This window comes from Drosophila montana, unplaced genomic scaffold (genome assembly GCF_035044405.1).
Source record: "Drosophila montana isolate Dmon_TW-CO22-7 unplaced genomic scaffold, ASM3504440v1 contig_920_1, whole genome shotgun sequence".
Lineage (NCBI taxonomy): Eukaryota > Metazoa > Arthropoda > Insecta > Diptera > Drosophilidae > Drosophila > Drosophila montana.
The window spans coordinates 523,173-542,602 of NW_026999206.1; the positions used below are offsets into that span (position 1 = coordinate 523,173).

The window sequence follows — 19,430 nt, forward strand, 5'->3', positions numbered from 1 at the left end:
TTTATGAAAACAGCATTTCTTATCCTATTAAGTGTTAACAACAACAACTTTTATGGTTTAGTTCGCCGTCTATTAAACAATATTAAGTTTTTAGAACATATATACGTTACATTGCGAATTGATCGTGGAAATACTTTTTGGGATTTTTAGCATGTCAGTATTTATGGCATAAATGTATTAAAACGCACTTCGGTGCAATATTCGATTGCCATAGTTATCGAAATTAAAATATTTGGAAACTCATCGAATATTGGACAAAACTATCGACATTTAATAAACGACTATTTGTTATTCAAATTAAAGCAAAGTAAAAAATTAGCCTACATTTATTATTGTATGTACATAGAATTGATTTTATCTACATAAGTCTTATGCCTCGCGCAGCACGCTAAGCTCCTCGGGCAGCGCGTAAATGCGCAGCTGCTTTTCAGTCATGACATCCTGCAGATTGCCCAACTCCTGAGGCACATAGGTAACGCCATCCATGTAGAGCGCCTTGTCCCAGGGGCACTCGTCAATTGCCATCAGCAGGCAGCGCTTGCTCCGCTCAAAGCTGGTCCGCTCTGTGGATAGGCAGCGCAAATAGAGGCGCCAATACAAGGAGTTGCGGCGCAGGATCGCATACTGTTCGGCCTCAATGCTGGAGCGATGCGGATTGTTGGGCAGAAATGTCTCGAACATGCTCAGCAAGCGATTGTGCACCAGATGCGCACGCTGCTGCCGCTGCAGATCCTCATCAATGTCGCCGGACTTGCCCGCTTGCTGGACGAAGCGGTAATGCGTCGCGATGACCAAATGAAGCAGCGCCAATATGCCCGCCTTTGTGCGGACGAGCCGTGCCCGCAGCTTATACCAGGGCAGCGTGACGAGCGTTGACCAGCGCTGCAGAAACGCCAAATTGCGTGGAAACTCGTCGAGCGACTGCTCCAGCATGCTGACCAGCTGTGGGCCACGCGTGGCCCTCGTCGTGCGCGGCAATTGGAGCAGCAATAGCTGCAGTTCGCGCAGCTGCTCCCGCAGATGACGGCAGCGCGTACGCTCCAGCTGAGTCGGCTCCAGGGCGAACAGCGGCTGGTCAAGCAGCTGCTGCAACAGCTCCTGGGCTGCCTGTGCCTTGTCCAGCACGAACAGCAGCAGGCAATGGGCGCGCAACAGCAACAACAATCGATTGGGCATAAAGTAATCCTCCAGAGGCATGGCCTGCTTCGCTTGAGCACCCTGCTCCGACGCTGCGGCCAATGCAGCATCCAACAGCTGGCGGCTATACGTTAGCACTGTGCTGCACTCCAACGCAATGGACGCATCGTCGCAGTCTGTGCGCCGCTGCAGCGCCAGGCAGCTGAGCAAGTGCAGCGCCTGTTCGGGCTGTTGCAGCGCCAATAGCATCTCGGCGCGCACCACAATCGCCTGCAGCCGCTCCACATCCATGCAGTCTGTGCCAGATGTGGCCAGAATGCGTTCGAAAATGAGCGTGCAGCGCTGCAGTTCCTCGGGATTAGATGCCATCTCATACTCGCACATGGCCATCTCCGTGAACAGGCAGGTGATGTCCCGATTGTCAGGCTGGGCCAACAGCTGTCGCATGCGCTTCCGTGCCTGGCGTCCGTGCTCCAACGTCAGATTGCCGGCCAACTTGTGCAGCGACAGCAGCAAGCGCTCGAAACGGAACCAGAGCAGCAGAAAGACCAAACGTTTCGATCTGTCCTCGGGTGTCGTAAAGGCTGCGCTGCATTTGAGCAGCAGCTGGCCCAGGCAATCCACATAGAGCTCATGCCCAATCACGTGCGGCATAAAGCTGGGACTCACGCACAGCTCCTTCGCCATTTGGAGCATGCCGCTGGTGTAATCCGCACAGCCAACGCCATAGCTATAGCGGTCGGCCAAGCCAGCGAGCAGCATTTCAATGGCCTCCGAGTCACCGATCTGATCGATGCGCGCGCACAGCCGCTCCGCCAGGCAATTGGTGCGCACAAATGGCAGCTTGGTCAGCTGCAATGTCTGCAGCAGCAGCTGCATTGTGTTATCCATGGACTTCAATGGGTATATATAGTGACAGACGTCGTCCGTGTAGATGCAGCGCTGCGGATCGAGACCCACGGCACCGTCCAGCACCATTTGGCCCCGACGCAACTGTGGATAGGGCAGAAAATTGTAAGCCTGCCGCAAACGTTCGATGCGTGTCCATATCTCTGGCATGGGCATGCCAGAGCGCAGCACCAGCTCCTCGTATTCAACCAGTGGCGTCTCCTTCGCCGCGCACGCCTCAAAGCATTCGAAATTCAGATGGTGAAAATTCAGTTCAAGCGCCAGTTTCAGCAGCGAAAACATGTGGCCATAATTCGCTGATTGGCGCAGAAAGAGGACGCAGTTGTGAAAGAGCTTCAGCATCAGTTCATCCGTGTGCTGGCGCTTATCCTTGGGTCCCAGATGCATGCGACGCATGCACTGCTCATATATGTGCAGCACATCCGGCACATTGCAGCGCGCCATGGTGCCCTGGGTGGTCATTATTAGGGCCGTCCACAGGGTATACTCGTATGGTGTGCGCTCCAGCAGCTGTTCGATCTTGGTGGCCACCTGGGAAGGCAGTAAATTGAGTCAATCAATCAGTCAATTACATATTTACTCAGTCAATCAGTCAAGTGTTATCAATCAGTTGATCAGTCGGCCAATCAGTTAGTTTGTCAGCTAATCAATCAATTAGTTGTTTAATTCATCAATTAGTCTGTCGATCAATCAATCAGTCAGCTTATCAGTTAAACAAACTGTTATCAATCAGTTAATCAGTCGGCCAATCAGTTAGTTTGTCAGCTAATCAATCAATTAGTTGTTTAATTCATCAATTAGTCTATCGATCAATCAATCAGTCAACTTATCAGTTAATCAATCTGTCTGTCGGTTTTATAATCAGCGTGTCAGTTATTCAATGAACTTAATAGTCAGTGTTCAATCAATCAGACCGGCAGGCAAATAAAGTCGGTCAATCAGTTAGTCAGTCAAATAATTTATCATTCATCAGTCAGTCAATCAATTAGTCAGGCACTTATTGGTAGATCAAGCATTTAGTCAATTAGTCTATCAGTCAATCGGTTAATCAATCTGTCAATCAATCAATATTTTTATGCTATATATATGGCTATGGAAATCAGTCTCTCATCTCATCACCGACCTGACTATCTGGATACGTGGAACTCGCTGTGTCCACATACAGCTGCAGCAGCTGCTCATTGCCGGGATGATGCTCGAGCGCTGTTTCCAGCCTGTGCAACTGCTGCTCGGCGACGGCCAGGCGATTGCTTTTGGACACATTCTGTCCGAGCAGCTGATGCAGCTCAATCCAATTGCTCAAATATTGCGGATGATTGGCCACCATTGTATTGAGCTCTTGTATGCGCTGCATTTTTGCCGCCAACTCTGCCGTGGTCAGCTTTGGCTCAGCGCCGGGCTGGAGGCTCTTGCTCAGACGTTTACGCTTTTTCACTTTGCGCTGAATTGGCCGCTGGCGACTTGGGTCTGTCAAGCGGCGCATCCTGATCATGTACTTTGGCCGCGACAGTGGCGGCAGCGTGTCCCATTTATCGTGTCGCTTATTGCATGACTTGTCCACATAGAATTCGACAGAGGCATTAAATTCCAGCGGGCGCTGTGTAATGGCATTATTCGGCTTGGGGGTAGGAGAGGAGCATCGGCTCGAATCGGCGCCAGAATGGGATCCGGCATCGGAATCGGATTTGTCGGAGTCGGAGCCACTAGTCGAGTCCAGATTATCCGCAGCTTTCGCTGGCAGCTCGTAGCTGCAATTGGTCTGCCATTTAATTATATCAACATTGACAGAATCTGTAAAAAGTGCCAGTAGAATAAACATAATTCACAATAAATAGCACAAATCACATTACCAGCTGTTTCCGATTGCTGCACTGCAGCATTCACGACATTTGGATTCAACTTTTGCTCACCATCGCCGTATGCCGGAAAAAGCGACATATTGACTACAGGAAAACACTTTAAGTCGTTGACGTTGGAATCCTTTAAGACAATTTAGATAAACAGTTTGTGTTAATCTCAAAGGAATAAAACATCAGGTTCGAATACGTTTTGAAAGAGTATCGATAGGCAATTATGAGAGTGACTGTCACTATGCAAGGCAGTATTGAAATATCGATAGCTATCGAATGTTCAAGGCATACATTGTATCACATTGTATCTTTGGTTAGTGATTGTATTTATTCGTACCACTGCAAAACCATAATAATACGGGTCATCAGCATTTATTATAACAATTATATATATTAATTATTCAATAATTGAAATCTGCATTCGCAGTTTATTAGAACACTAGATTTAAAATTCCTGAAAGAATTTTTCAAAATATTTACTCAATTATTTTTTGTTATTAACGCTTTATATATTTGCCCAAAGAAATTAATAAGCAAATAGCAAATAAAATAAACTATTTATTGGTAAATGCAGCTTGCAGATATCAGAAGCTTAAGCTAATTAAAAAGCTAATCAACGAATGAGCGACCTATTAAGAGAGTATTTGTATATATGGATATTGCTAAATATTCGATTGCAAAAAACGAAACATCGAAAAAAAAATTGCATAACAAAGTGTTCATATATCGATTATTTTCAATATATTGCACATCGCTACAGCGTGTGGCAGCGCCGGTGTTTTGTCAAATTCGCTTACTGCTCGTGCCGATATACGGCCACATTTAACCAGCTGCGGCCATTAAAGCAAATTTCGCAAAATGTTCAAAAAGTATGTATAAAGCAAGCAGCCGCTTTTTTGGCAACTAACATTTGTGGATATATAGATTCGAGGAAAAGGACAGCGTCTCATCGATACAACAGCTTAAATCGTCCGTACAGAAAGGCATACGAGCCCAACTATTGAAGGCATATCCAAAGCTGGAAACGCACATTGATCTAATACTGCCCAAGAAGGACTCATATCGCATTGCAAAATGGTAAGTTATGACTCAGACAGATCAATTCAAGCACTAAGATTCAATTGATTATGCCCTAGCCACGACCACATCGAGCTACTGCTAAATGGTGGCGGCGAGCAGGTATTCTTTAGGCACCGGGATGGCCCATGGATGCCCACGTTGCGTTTGCTGCATAAATTCCCATACTTTGTGATCATGCAGCAGGTGGATAAGGGTGCCATACGATTTGTGTTAAGTGGCGCCAATGTCATGTGTCCCGGCCTAACGTCACCGGGCGCCTGCATGACGCCAGCGGAGAAGGGCACAGTGGTTGCCATTATGGCCGAAGGCAAAGAGCATGCGCTGGCCATTGGCCTGCTGACGCTTTCCACAGAAGATATGTAAGTGTGTGCATATGGTAATCCATTGGCATTCGGCAGCTGCTTTAATCGACATATATCCTTTTTCTGTTTTACACAAATGCAGTTTAAAAGTCAACAAAGGCATCGGCATTGAGACGTATCATTTTCTCAACGACGGCCTCTGGAAATCGAAACCCGTTAAGTAGACAGCACAGCACAGCACAGCACGCCGGGCATGGCTAGTATCGGAGCTGCAGCCGCGTTCGCCATGCACTCGTTCTACTTAGTCTTCGAGAGCAAAAGAATGGTTTTTTTATTTTTTGCATATGCAAAGTCGATTGTATTTAAATAATTTTTGTAATTTAAAAACGTCAGTTAAACTATTTTAAATCAATTCGAAATACATACAATTAAATAATTGCACTTAAAAGCCAAAATGCGTGCGCACTCGACATTTGTTGCATGTTGCAACGCAACCACCTGTGGCAAGTGCCACGACGTGCAGCTAATCAGGGCTGCAGCGAGGGCGGAGTTAATGCACCGTTTTCCAAGCTATCCGATTTTTAACATAATTACCTTATTTCCTGCCGATTTTCGTATTAGCGTTCTGACTTATTCTGTGTGCACAGGATGCGTTCAATTTAACATGTGAATATCGATTTTTCAATTAATTGGCCAGCACAAACAAATCAGCTGTTGAAAGTACAACGTTTGACATTGCAAACATACTGCGCTGCTCCTGCTGAAACAAGAAAACGTGACGTCACAATTCCTGCTGCTATGCTGGGACAAAGCTAAAAGAATATGTATATACATATGCTCAAGCGCCCCGTACATGTATGTATGTTATACAAAACGATAGATTGTAAAATCAAATTGGCAGCTAGCTAAATAAAAAAATTGGCCACAGCACACAAGCATTGTGACGTAGGCACATAATTCTCACAGAGCATACATATATTTTTTTAATTAAACCTTATAGTTTGGGGCACGTGAGAGCGCGCGTTTAATGTTCAAGTCGCATGCGCAAGTAACGGTTCATCTGCAAGTGCGTGTGACGTACGTACGCCTAAATGTGTGCATGTATTGTACGTCAGCAGCAGCAGCAGCAACGTAAAAAGAAATTGTTTTCTGTTTCAGTTGCTGTCAGCATTTGTCGCATAGCACGCAGCCGACGACAATTGCAACGCATTTTGTAAGCAACACAAAAAAAAGATAAGCAAAAAAAAAAAGAACCAAAAAATACATGGGAAAAGCATTGAAAAACCACAAGTGGTAGACAAGAATTGAACAATAGCCGAATTGATAAAAGAAAAATATGAATAGCAGCAGCTTAGCAAGCTGTCGAAAGTGTGGGCAGGCGATTGTGATAGTGTGTGTGTGTGTGTGTGTAGCATATGGAATAAAAAAAAGGACATTCAAATTCAAATTTTCGAACGTTGCAGCAGTGCATGTACTCGTGTATGAGTGTGTATGCGTGTGTCCGTTGTATGCGCCATTTAATGTACGAAAAGTTTTTCAAGGAAAACGGATACACACTGTTCGAACTTTTTTGAAGGTGCAAAGTGCAAGAGCAAAGTTTCCACTTTTCCTTTCCTTTTTTTTTTTTTTTTTGTGTTTTGTTATCGTTCAAGTGGGCGTGTGACTCATGTTGAGATTTGCAAGTGGTCGCCAAGAGCAACGGTGAAAACGTCCGCAAAAACCTGCACGCCACACACATATGTACATGTGTGGGCCTGTCGGCAATAGTATAAACAATATGGCTACAATATGCCGCTAGAATGCATTTCGTAGCCGTTACATTTTATTGATTTTACTCCAATCTTATTAGCATATTTGTATTTTTTGAGCAGGCTCTCTGGTGTTAATTGAGTTGATGTTGATGACATGCAAAGGCGAATCGTTCGCGCCTGCCGTTCGCATTTACAACTGAGCAACAACAACAACGACAGCAGCAAAGGCAAAGAAGGCGCACAAAGGCAACAATAATAACAACAACTACAGCTATACAGTTACAACTAGAAACGCGAGCAACAGCGCCAAACGAAGTTAGCAGGCGACAGACCAAACGAGCAAGCGAGTGACGGAGAGAGAAAGAGAGAGAGGGAGAGAGCACGGGAATCAAGGAGTTGCATGTGTGTGTGTGTGCAATATGGAAGACCTTTTTCTGCTAATTATCAAGGAGTCAACGGGCACCAAGCACAACGCGTTGCGACAAACGGCGCAAATTGCTTACGGTAAATGCTTGCATACATGTGTACATCAATTTAATGTGTTTGTGCGTGTGTGTGTGCGCCATAACAACAACAACCACAACAATAAAAGGCAACGGCAATCAGCAACAACGCGAATTGAAAACATTCAAGAACGTAATTTCCCTTTTTAGCGTTGTTGCTTTTACCGTTCTTCTTCTGCTTTTGTTTTTTATTACTGTTGTTGTTGTCGTGTCCGCCCTTTTGCACATCCGCTGACATTTCCTTTGTTTTTATACCCTGTGCGCATTTGAAATTCTTAGAAAAGAGAGTATTTTGAATCTGTGCAAATGTATGAGCCAAAAAGTACAGTGGTCACTCGTCGAATAGGTCAACGAGATGTTCTGCTATGCGAAAACTGTAAAACTTATGAATATATTATGCAGTATTTGGAGTTTAATAAATTCTTAAGTACAATTCAATAAGATTTTTAAGAGCACTCAATATTTGAAAATTGAGAACTCAACAGCAGAAAACAATATTTTTTAATTATTTTAGATTTAATGTCCGTCTTTGAACTATATAAAATGCATTTAATTAGTTGAGAAAGTTGAGAAAGCAACGTGCTGAAATCAATACAAATGCAATTTGCTGCAATACGTACCTACCTGCATGCATACAGGGTATCATCTAGTCGGTCACAATCGATCAAAGCGCTCCCATTTGTTTTCTGCGCAAAGAATAGTTTTTGCTGTGCACTGCATTTGCTTTTGACCGCAACAGCAGGAAAGTAGGCAACAATTTGTGAGCATTTCTCCATTTCTCCATACGCAGCATTCGTGGCGAGGCTTAATTGTTAGCCTGGTCTTAACGGCTGCGTTTTATGTTTCGATTTCGCTGACCGCCAGTGTGGCCCTTAATGTATTTGCAGATAAACTTTATCGACAGCATGGCATACACAGGGATCCGTCGCACGAGCTGCGCTCCGTTTGCTTTACGGCCCTGCAAATGGCCTTGGACACGAAGCGGCCCAAGTTCATCACGATGGGCCTTAATGGCCTGCATGTAAGTAAAAGCAAAAAACAAAAGACAGAAGAAAACAGAAAAGCAAACATAATAATTGGATGAAAAGTAACAAAATGGCGGACGAGTCAATTATCGAACGGATTCTCAGGCAATTGTGCGCCCGTTTCCGCTCCGGAAACGGAAACGGAAATGCTCCGACTGACGACAGACACGAAATTGCGAAAATTGTGAAAGGGGTTAGCTAATTGCTTAGCCTTACCATGTCAAATCCAAGGGATCTAGGGATTCCATAATTTGTAGGCCAAGGATAACAACTGCGACTCACGCAATTTGTTCGCTTCGAGTTGCTTGAGAAAACAAAAAGTCTTTTACAATTGCACTTAAAGTAATCAAAAGAAAAACTAAGCTTAGAGATTTCAAGTCTAGGTTGTTGCTTGGAACGAAATGGGAAAGGAATAACCTCCAAAGATTATATTCTAGTATTGACAAGTAGTTTCTTAATCAGCTTGGCTTGGAATAAACTGGGATTGGAACAGCTTTGAAAATTCCAAGATGTGGCTTGGAATGAAACGGAAAAGAAACAAACCCTTTGTTGTTGATTCTTGTGAACGATTGCCAATAGCATACTTTAAGGAGCTTGGCAGGAATTCGGCAAATAGGAAATCAAATTAAATATCAATTGTAAATTGTAAAGCAAAGAGCATAAGAACGTGAAGCAAACATTTCCGTTTGTTTTAATAACTGTTTTTAAGATGACATATTGTTGTTTTGCAGCGCGTCATCAAGGACGAACGCTTCTACATTGGCCTGGAGCCGGAGGATGATTCCGTTTGGCTGCCATCGCAGCTGTTGCGCGCCACAAACGGCATTCTGCCGTCGACGAGCAGCGAGGATACCGTGGTGAATGTGCTGCGCCTGTTCCTGGCCATGGCTTGCTCGCCCGCATGCACACTGAACGGGCGGCTGCTCATCGAGATACTCTCGCGCTGCGGCGAATGCTGGGAGCTGGGCTCGAGGGCCATCAAGGCAGCCTCGTTGGCCGCCGCCTCGCAGTGTCTGCGCACCTTTTGCGCCTTTCTCATCGAGGAGGCCGAGGAGGTGAAGAAGACGGCGCCAGCTGGCTTGATGACACAGACCCAGGCGTCGGCCGTTTATAATGAGGTTATACCCGTGATGCAGTGGCTCTGCAGCCGCCTGGTCGAGCCCAATGTCAACAATGCATCGCCAAACAAGAAGTGCGAAAATCCCAGCTCGCTCTACCTAACCGAGTGCATCTTGACGCTCAGCTCGGCGCTGCCACGCAATGTGCACGCCAATCCGCACTTCACCTCGTTCCTCTGGCAAAAGTTCTGCCCGACTTTGGCCGCCGCACTCGGCTCGCCTGGTCGCATCAATTTGGACAAAAAGTTTACCTACAAGTGAGTTAACGAGTTGTCGAATTCCACCCGGAAAGGGTGTTGCAAAATAGGTGGACAATTTGTGTAGCTTATGTTTGAAAAAGCACAGTTTTCCTTCCCAGACTTAGACAATGTTTATATCTGTTTTCGACAGGGATGCTCTGCACATGATTGAGAACGAGGCGCGCGGCTTTTTCACAGGACCTGGCTTGGATGGGCCGCAGGCGCGCTGCGTCTACTTGACGGCCATCCAGCTGCTGCGGATTGCCGGCGCACACGGATCGCTGCGTCCGATGCTGGAGGCGCTGTTCCATCGCATGGTGCTGCTGCCGGCGCCGCTGAATCGCACCGAGCCGCTGCGCTGTGTGCGCGAGATCTTCAAGAGTCCGGAGCGTCTCATCGATCTGGCGGTCATACTCTATGTGGACAAGAATACGGCGCAGGGCTGCAGCGATGAGATGGCGCTCTTCCGACTGTGCGTAACAAGGCCTGCAGCGAGCTAACAATCAACAAAGAAAATAACCAATATTAACTGAATCCTTTGTCTGTTTTGCAGCCTGGTCGATGCCATGGAAGAGTGCGCCTATGGCGCCAGCGCGGGCAGCGCCACGGAGGCCAGCCTGCAGGCGAGCGTCGAGTGCATGGTGGCGCTGCTGGACAGCCTGCAGGTGCTCTGCAGCGGCGAGCTGACCGAGTCGATGATCAGTGACCAGATTGTCCAGGTGGTGAATGCGCGGCACGAGCTGCTCAAGGATGCCGACTACTCGGGTCCGTTGACATATCAGAGCATGGCACGGCTGCCGGCACCGTATCGGGATGCCATTGTTGAGTTTCGTCAGAATGTTTTCGAGACATCGTCCGGTTCGGAGAGCGAATGTGAGCCGCCGCACGAGCAGGATGCCGCCTCGAATGGCTCCGGCGATACGGAGGGGCCGGAGGACGATGAGCACAGCAGCTCCAGCGATGAGACATCGCGCGTAGAGAATCGCTGGCCCTATTCGCACCTGGAGGCGCCCGTCATGCCAATACGCACGGACAGCGACAACGATCGGCAGCATGCACGCGATTTCGCCAAGGCGTTGCGTCAGGATCTGGTGCCAAAGCTGTTGCGTTTGCGCAGCTGCGTTGAACTGGACGAGGCCATGCAGGAGTTCGCATCGGCTGTGTGCCAGGAGAACAGCATGAATTTCTCCGATTTCGATTACAATCTGACGGCCATCAATGCGGATGGCATTTACTTGGCCATCTACTCCTCGCTGCTGCTCAGCCTGCAGCTAATGCGAGCCGGCTACTATGAGCAGCAATCGGTTAAGGAGAGTATATTGGTGCCCATGTCGGAGCAGCAGTTCGTTACATCCGTACAGAATACGGGCGTACTTGTCTATCTATCCTCGCCCTGGCTGTGCGAGCTCTATCAATCGGTAATCATTTGCAATGTCCTGGAGGCCATGACCAGACAGCAGCTGGAGGGGAATGGACCTCGTTGCGCCTTGGTCGATATGCTCTGCGATGCCGGCGGCTTGGCCAGCACCCAAATGCTATCCGAATGGCAGCGACTGCAGACGGCGACAGTGAAGCACAGCGATGACGAACAGCACGATAAACGACGCGAGGCGGCCAAAAAGCTGTGCCGCCGCCTGCTCACCTGCTGCTGGGAGTCCATGGTCATAGTGCTTAGCTCGGGTCTGGGCGATCTGCAGAGCACCGCCTCCAACAAGCTGATGGCCCTCTCCAAGCGCACGCTGCGCGTCAAGGCCAAAGCCAACAAGTCCAATGGCGAGGCCCTTTACGCCATGTGCCTGGATGGACTGCATTCGGTGAGGCATACAATTAGTCATATGCATAAGCTCTGGCTAATCGTTACAGTTTTTGTTACCGATAGGCGGCCACTTTGAGCAACAGCCTCAATCTGCAGCATTTGGCTGGCAAAATACTCAATCTGTTGGCCTCCAATGTGTGCCAGACGAGCGGACCGCGCATCTCGGCCAGCCAGGCCATGTCCATGGATGTGGTGCTCACCGGCGGCCTCAATTTGGGCAGCTACAGCGCCGACTGCTGGCAGAGCATCTTTGCCGTCTGTCGCCATGTCAGCCAGCTGGAGCATGAGATTTTCAGTATGCAGAATCCGTCTATAGCCGCCTCCCCGGGCAGCACACGTCGCGATCTGGAGACGGGCGAGAAGCTTAACAATGGCAATGCTCAGGATAAGCTCAATCTATCCTCGATTCCCATCGACGATGATGAAACGTGGTGAGTTTTGCGATATACACACGAATGATTCGATTTGGTTTGAGTTAGGCGACACAGGGAGATAGTCGTCGATAAGTGAAATATGTTATGGATGTCGATGTAGAGATTTATTTGGGAGTCCCAGCCAAATCGAAACAAATGTCCACAAGCTCATTTTTGCCCAGCTAACTTACTCTTTCATATTTCTTGTACAGCGTGGATGTGTATAGCTTTTTGCAGGCGCCGCTGCAGAGCCCCAATACGAATATCACGTCCATACTGAAGGTTTACTCCGGCACCAATGAGACGGTGCTGCTTAGCCAGAGCGATACATCGAAGGTGCTCTGCGCGCTGTCCCACCAGGCCGAGAATCTGTTTAGCGATGCAGCCGAGCGGCTGAGTCTGCCCTCGCTGTGTCAATTCCTGAAGCATCTGTGCCGCGCCTCACGCGATCAGCTCTACAAGAGTCAGGTGGCACGCAAGGGCGGCGGCACACGCATCTGGTGGCCGAGCAAGGGCTGGAAGAAGCTCGACTCTCTGCCCATGTCCCTGCTATTGCATCGCATCGGCGATGTAACGCTCAAGGTGTTCCGCAGCTCGCGGCCCCTGCTGCACGTGCTCAAGGTGTGGGCCATCACAGGACCGCATCTGATGGACGTAAGTGCATAGTTGAAGTATAGAGTATATAACCAACTAATTATTGTTGCTGCTTTCAGGCTGCCTGTCATCGGGATCGGATGATCTCGAAGCGTGCCATTGAGTACATACACGATATAATAACGGCCCTGCTCGTGGAGCAATCGGAGCTGCCGTATTTCCACTTCAACGAGGCGCTGCTAAAGCCCTTCGAGAATCTGCTGAGCATGGACACCTGCGATGTGGATGTACAGGATCAGATTGTCGCCTGTCTGTATGAGATTGTTGAGGCGCATCGCACCGAAATACGCTCCGGCTGGCGGCCCCTGTTCGGAACGTTGCGCAACGCACGCAGCCGCATGCTCAACATGAGCAACATCATCGACATCTTTCGTGTCTTTCTCGACTCCGATAATACGCTGGTGTTTGCCAATGCCGGTCTCGATTGCATATTGTGTTTGCTCTCCTATTTGGAGATCGGTGGTGGGGGCAGCGGCGGTGGCAGCGGCGGATCCAATAATAACGCATGCGGCGAGGATAATGAAAATACATTTAGGCCAACCGATTTTCTGCATGAAACGCTGCGTTTTCTGGAGCGCTGCTCCAGCATATTGGGCTTTATGTACAGCATGCCCAAATGCCCGAATTTCCATTCGACATACAAGATCAAGGGCATCTCGTATACGCATATCATAGACGCCAATATACCCAGCTCCATGGAGAATTTCACCTACTTTGGCAACGACTATTTGCAAACAAAGAACGAACAGTATATGATCTCATACAGATCGCTGCACATCGACAAGGACACGATTGTGAAGATCGATGAAATGGATAAGCCGTCGGGTGTGCTAAAGGTGTGGTTCCTGCTGCTGGACGGTCTGACCAATTCGTTAATTGTCTGCCCCTACTCACATCAGGCGCCCATCTTGCAGACCATATTCAAGCTCTTCAAGAATCTGCTAGCCAGTCCGGGCATCGATTTCGGCTTCTATTGCATCAATCATCTGCTGATACCGATGATACAGGATTGGTTGCGTTATATCAACAAGACGGCGATCAGCTGGCAGCTGGTCGAGAAGAATTTCAAGCATTGCTGCTGCATGACCACAGATCTGGTTGTGGAGTTTATTGAGAAATCGGTGCCGGAACAGCGACGCCTCGGCGCCAGCTGTAAGACGCGCCTCGCTCAGATCGTTCATCCCGCCGACAATCTGATCTATTCGAAGCTCAAATTTGTGACGGAACAGCTGCCCGTTGCAACGGAAACGCAGACCGCCGGCATCGCCGGCACCGCCGTCACCGCCGGCACACAGTACGACAGCAGCTCGAGCTCGGCCAGCGATGAGCACAACAATCGAACGAATAGCACAAATCCGGCCACAAATCTGAATGTCAATCACAATCTGATTGAGTCGCCCACCAAGATCTCCGGCTCGGCAACGTTGGCGCTAAAGCAGCTGTTGCTCGTCCTGATCGAGTGCGCCGCCCAGTCGCAGGAGGCAATTGCACGCATATCGGTGTCCTGTCTGAAGCACGTCATCCTCTCCACGGGCATGCTGTTCAACGAGTCACAGTGGATGATCGCCTGCTCGGCCATACATCGCGCCTGCACGGTCACAATTGCGCCGTTGCGCCAGCTCTCGTTCGCCTTCCACGAGAAGTCGAACAGCTTTTATGGCGATTGCGCCAATGTCAAGGTGGCCGCACGCCGCGACAGCACTTTGGAGGAGCTGGCACGCATCTATGCCCTCGCCCAGCAGGTCTTCCTCTCCGACAATCAGCGCGAGCCCAACCAGAGCCAGGGCGCCGGACAAACAGCGACGCCCAACACGGCGGCCGGTGCTCAGTGCAAGAGTTCGGCAGGCGGTTCGGCGCAGCTGTCCGACGATCGCAGCTATTCGTTCCTGCTGTATCCGCTGAACAATGGCTTCAATTCCAATTTGGATAACTTTGTCATACGCATACCCTTTAAGAATCTCGTGGTGGGTCTGCTGGCCAACCAAATGCTGCTGCAGCTGGTGGCCAAGCTGCTTCTGTCGCGTCTCAAGTGCGTGCCGCAGGCCGTCTCCACGTGCATATTTGATAACTATGCCGGCTCGGCATCGACGCCCAGTCACGACTACGATTTGGACTTTCGCTCCAAGGAGATCCTGTTGCGCTGTGTCAAACAGTATCTGATGTCCGCACTGGAGTTCGATTCGCGTCCGGGCCTCAAGTTCCTCATGCAGAAGGTCTCGAATATTGAGTATGCGGCCAATTTGTACAAACAAATGACCTCCTCCTGGATGATATACTACATAGCGCTGGTCGACTCGCATCTCAATGATATTGTCGTCTACAATTTGGGCGCCGAGGATTTGAATTTCATATTGGAGTCGTGTTCACGTCTAAACACGACCACCGTCAAGAAGAAGGAGAATTTTGTGCGCTATTTGTTCTGCCTGCAGGACGCCTGGAATCTGGTCTGCGAACTCTATCTGAGCAACTCGGCGCTGCACGATATCGAGAATGGAAAGCTGCGCAGCCAGCAAAAGCAGCCCATGCATCTGGCCGCCAAAACCATGTGCATTGCCATCAATGGCAACGGCGATGCGGCCAGCAGCAGCGCCAATCACACGGACTCGGGCACGGATGCCTGCAATGGCAGCACAAATTCCACGTCGCCAACCAAATGCGTCCAGCTGGAGGAGGAGAATGTGACGATGACAACGTTGATCAGCGAATTCCAGCCCAAGTGCCGCAGCAATCCGTTCGACACGAATCGCCAGGCGGCCAAAACGGAGGCGGAGTCCATTTCACCCGAGATCGAGCAACAGCGCGCGACGAGCATACTGAAGGATTCCAATTATAAGCGGGCAGCGCTCGCCCAGCTCGTGGTCGCCTCCATGGAACTGTTGCGCTCGCTGCCCAACGAGGCTGAGGAAAATCTCAAGCTGCTGATGACGCCCACAATACGGGAGGCATTCCGGCTCGTCCAGCTGCAGGGCAACGAGCTGAAGGTTAACCAGTTTTAGGCAATGCTTGTTGAGTTTTATTTTGATTTGTAGGCGCAGCTAATCGGCCCTACACATTACCTGGCTCACTCACTCACTCTCAACCTTTCAACTCTCTCCCCTCCCCTCCCCCTTCACTCTCTCTCTCTCTCTCTCGCACTCTCTGTCACTCGCTCGATCTGCATGTGTATCCTTCGTAAGCTTTTATGCTATGATGGGAATGACTCAGGTACACACTAATCCACATCCTGACTTTCTGATATTACACAAGTCCACTGTTCAACGGAAACCATAATTTTTAACAAGGTCTAACCTAACCTCTATTTTACCCAGCTCGATGTATATTTGATTTAACTTTATCTAGGTTCAGCCTCATACCAAATTAATTTCAATCAAACCTAAACTCTGTTGAGAGTAAACAGTCAAAACTTGGCCATTTTTCAAGTTTAGCCTTATTAGAATTCCATAATTTAACCAAAACTCAATTTAACCCAAGTTCAACTTAACCTCAATTTAAGTGAACATCAATTCAGTCTATAGTTAAGTTAACGTAATCCAATTCCAACCTAAGCTCAGTTGAAAAGTACACGATTTATCTTCAAATAATTCAGCTTAATTTAAGTTTAAATAATCCTAACTTCAACTTAACCTCAACTTCAATTGAAAGTTGCTTCACTGCGATCAGCTGTGTGGCTTTGCATTACGGTTAATTAAGGCTACGTTTTACGACGCACGCTCTCTCTCTCTCTCTCTCTCCTTCTCTCTCTCTCTCTCACACACGCACGCACGCACACAGACAACCAACCCCGCCCCTTACACAGCAGGCAAACCATTTCAAAGTAAAAGCTCAACATGTCGGCACAAAAAAAAAAGCAAACTGAACGAAAGTACAACTCGAATGCTGCAACAGAACAGGAAGAAGACGTAATTCAAGAAGAAGAGTTAACAATTTGTAAAATGTAGTAAGAAGCAGCAGCAGCAGCAGCAGCAGCAGCAGCAGCGTAGACAACGTAGTCTTGTACATTGTAACTATTTAGCAGAAAACAAAAGAGAACCCTTTTAACCACAACTTCAACAGCCCCACAGCACCTTCTCCCATTAATTCCATTATAGTCATATAGTCTTGCTCTCTCTCTCTCTCTCTCTCCCTATCTCTCTCTCTCTCTCTCTCTCTTATGTGCAGCACTGTAATATTTTCTCTGCCTCTCACTTATTTTAGGCGCTAGTTGCTCCAGTGTCTAGAACTTTTCCAGTACGTAATGTAAAATCAAAAAAAAAAAAAAAACAAAACAAAGAAAATGTTTTATAATAGTGGAACATGTGTAATATAAAGTATATCATCGATCGCTATTATGTGTTGTGCCTAAGTAGCTAACCTAGAAAAAGAAAAACAAAACAAAAATGAAATGAAGGGAATATCAAAAAAAAAAAGAAAAAACAAAGAACAACTTCAAAGTAAAAATCAAAAAAACCAATAATATTTTTGATGGCCTTTAAGCGTAGAGCGCAGCGCCATATTCGATTCAAAACTGTATGCCAGCATATATATATATAAATATACATACATACATACATACATATGTATATATATGTGTATATATATATATGTATATGCTAGCGATATTTGCAATATTCAACTTGAAATATCTTATATCTGGCCTAAGAGCCGCTTCAAAAACTTCTGTATAGCCTGTATATTTTCGATATCGTTAAACTAAGCGATAGCTATAAAAAAACGAATACCAAATTGTAAACATATATCGAAGTTTATATGTATTTCCTATGGAGCAAACTGTAAAAACAAAAAAAAAAAAAACAAAAAAGCTGAGAACAGTTCTTAACTATAGCTAAAGGTAAACATATATGAATCGGATTTCAGCTCAATGTTATAGACATATTTGAAAAGAGAACTAAGTGTAAACTGTATTATAGTTCATAATTTGCCTCAACCAATATCCATATACATATATATACATATATATATATTATAGAGTATATACGAATGTGTACTATCTGCTATACATATACAAATACATGCATATATATATACATATATATATATAAATTATAAATGTAAACATATAGTGAATGTTAACTAACACAAAATCAGTGCCGCCCATTAATCCACGATTACCACCATTAAGAATTAGTCAAACACACACACACACACACATACACACACACACACATATAGACACACACACACGCATATACCTATAAAGCCTAAAGTACTTTATGCATACACTTCACATACTTGTATATATATAAACGATATATATACATATATATGTATGCATATATATATATATATTTGTATGTGATCAGTAGTCCCGCGCTGCCTTTAAACTAGCATACATTTTGTACCAGTGTGCGTACCTAAGAGAAACACAAACCTTACTTACAAAATTCTCGTAACACTTTTGCACTAACTAAATCGTCATCACTTTTAAGCCTTTGTTCAAAACTTGGTCAACATGTAATAGCTTTAAAGTTCGTTTACGCCCAGCTTTTGAAAGCCCCCGATATTGAAATGAAATACATATAGCTACACCATACCATATATACATATACATATACATATACATATACAAATACATATACAAATACATATATACATACACGTATGCGTATTTAAAGAGCTAAAGAGTTATATATGTACATCTCTCTATCTCGCTCTCTCTCTCTCTCTTTCACTATATATATAAATGTACTTATATGTATTATAGTTGCCTCTTAAATATATATACTCTATGTTGTAAATGTCGAAACCGAAAAAAATCATTTTTATATATGACAACTATATGGAAGACTATATATATATATACATATATTAGCTACAGCGCTACAAATCTATACGTACATATTTACGACTATTATATATACATACATATAAACAAGTATATATATTTTTCGCTTCTTATGTTATTTATGTACTTGCCCAACTCTCTCTTTCTCTCTACTTGTATTAACATGTAACTAAAACTAATGTACTTCAGTGCGAAGAGTATGGCAACAACAAAGAAATGAAATACCAGAAATGAGATAGCGAAATTGTTGAATGGCAAACTATGTGTATGTGAACTTCCGCTCTGGAAGAGCGCGATTGTAATATGAATGAAAATACAAAATTAAATAACGCTTTCGCAACTTTACTAAAACACATGCTACCGCTTTCAATTTGTTTTCAAATTCAAAAAATGGCGGGCGCGCTCTGCAAGCGCAGCTCACTTCACTCGTCTAACGGCTGCCCAAGTGGCAACTCTGCGCGAGGACCTTTTCGGCTTCGTTATCGATAAGTCGATACATGCGTGCACATGCGACACAGTTCCAGTCGATAACAGTACGGTAGGAAATTTGTCAGTTGAATTCGATTAACTATTTTAAATGTGTTATTGGAGAATCTTTTTTTCTGCATTCCTCTGAATAATCTTTTCAATATCCTTGATCCGGGAAGTAAAAACGTTTCCAGAGTTTGTGAATTATTGACGTATGCTCGTAATTGATTAAAAAGTACAAGAATTGAAATTGGTTGTGTAATTTTTTTTGCTTTGTTTTATATGCCACAATATCGCGTTTATTAATTTGCGTGTACATACGTGCACGTACTTCATTTGTATTTGTTATATGCATATATGTATATAAATATATATGTGTGCAT

The 19,430-nt window shown here is 46.0% G+C and overlaps 3 protein-coding genes across 3 annotated transcripts; 2 read left to right on the plus strand and 1 right to left on the minus strand.

The window, feature by feature from the left end:
- Positions 1–312: 312 nt before the first annotated feature.
- Positions 313–4,097, minus strand: LOC135440306 (nuclear exosome regulator NRDE2). Its single transcript, XM_064699401.1, has 3 exons — positions 3,897–4,097; positions 3,170–3,837; positions 313–2,577 (listed from the first exon to the last, which is right to left on the minus strand). Exons 1-3 carry the CDS (start codon positions 3,982–3,984, stop codon positions 370–372), a joined length of 2,964 nt encoding a protein of 987 aa, XP_064555471.1. The 5' UTR covers positions 3,985–4,097; the 3' UTR covers positions 313–369.
- A 514-nt stretch (positions 4,098–4,611) lies between these two features.
- On the plus strand, positions 4,612–5,733 carry MCTS1 (malignant T-cell-amplified sequence 1 homolog). The gene is made up of 4 exons (XM_064699441.1): positions 4,612–4,765; positions 4,821–4,973; positions 5,033–5,335; positions 5,421–5,733. Exons 1-4 carry the CDS (start codon positions 4,755–4,757, stop codon positions 5,500–5,502), a joined length of 549 nt encoding a protein of 182 aa, XP_064555511.1. The 5' UTR covers positions 4,612–4,754; the 3' UTR covers positions 5,503–5,733.
- A 1,423-nt stretch (positions 5,734–7,156) lies between these two features.
- LOC135440340 (brefeldin A-inhibited guanine nucleotide-exchange protein 3) lies at positions 7,157–17,105 on the plus strand. Its single transcript, XM_064699449.1, has 8 exons — positions 7,157–7,533; positions 8,420–8,553; positions 9,289–9,932; positions 10,066–10,386; positions 10,468–11,728; positions 11,794–12,161; positions 12,356–12,797; positions 12,857–17,105. Exons 1-8 carry the CDS (start codon positions 7,449–7,451, stop codon positions 15,791–15,793), a joined length of 6,192 nt encoding a protein of 2,063 aa, XP_064555519.1. The 5' UTR covers positions 7,157–7,448; the 3' UTR covers positions 15,794–17,105.
- Positions 17,106–19,430: the final 2,325 nt, after the last annotated feature.

Bases quoted from the DNA above. Each gene is read 5' to 3' on its own strand.
- LOC135440306 (XM_064699401.1), bottom strand. From the start codon at position 3,984: ATGTCGCTTTTTCCGGCATACGGCGATGGTGAGCAAAAGTTGAATCCA. The intron at 3,838-3,896 runs GTAATGTGATTT...CACTTTTTACAG, and splicing joins GCAGCAATCGGAAACAGCTG to ATTCTGTCAATGTTGATATA. The intron at 2,578-3,169 runs GTCGGTGATGAG...CTGCCTTCCCAG, and splicing joins CCACGTATCCAGATAGTCAG to GTGGCCACCAAGATCGAACA.
- LOC135440340 (XM_064699449.1), top strand. From the start codon at position 7,449: ATGGAAGACCTTTTTCTGCTAATTATCAAGGAGTCAACGGGCACCAAG. The intron at 9,933-10,065 runs GTGAGTTAACGA...TGTTTTCGACAG, and splicing joins GACAAAAAGTTTACCTACAA to GGATGCTCTGCACATGATTG. The intron at 11,729-11,793 runs GTGAGGCATACA...TGTTACCGATAG, and splicing joins GCCTGGATGGACTGCATTCG to GCGGCCACTTTGAGCAACAG.
- MCTS1 (XM_064699441.1), top strand. The intron at 4,974-5,032 runs GTAAGTTATGAC...ATTATGCCCTAG, and splicing joins TCATATCGCATTGCAAAATG to CCACGACCACATCGAGCTAC. The intron at 5,336-5,420 runs GTAAGTGTGTGC...ACACAAATGCAG, and splicing joins ACGCTTTCCACAGAAGATAT to TTTAAAAGTCAACAAAGGCA.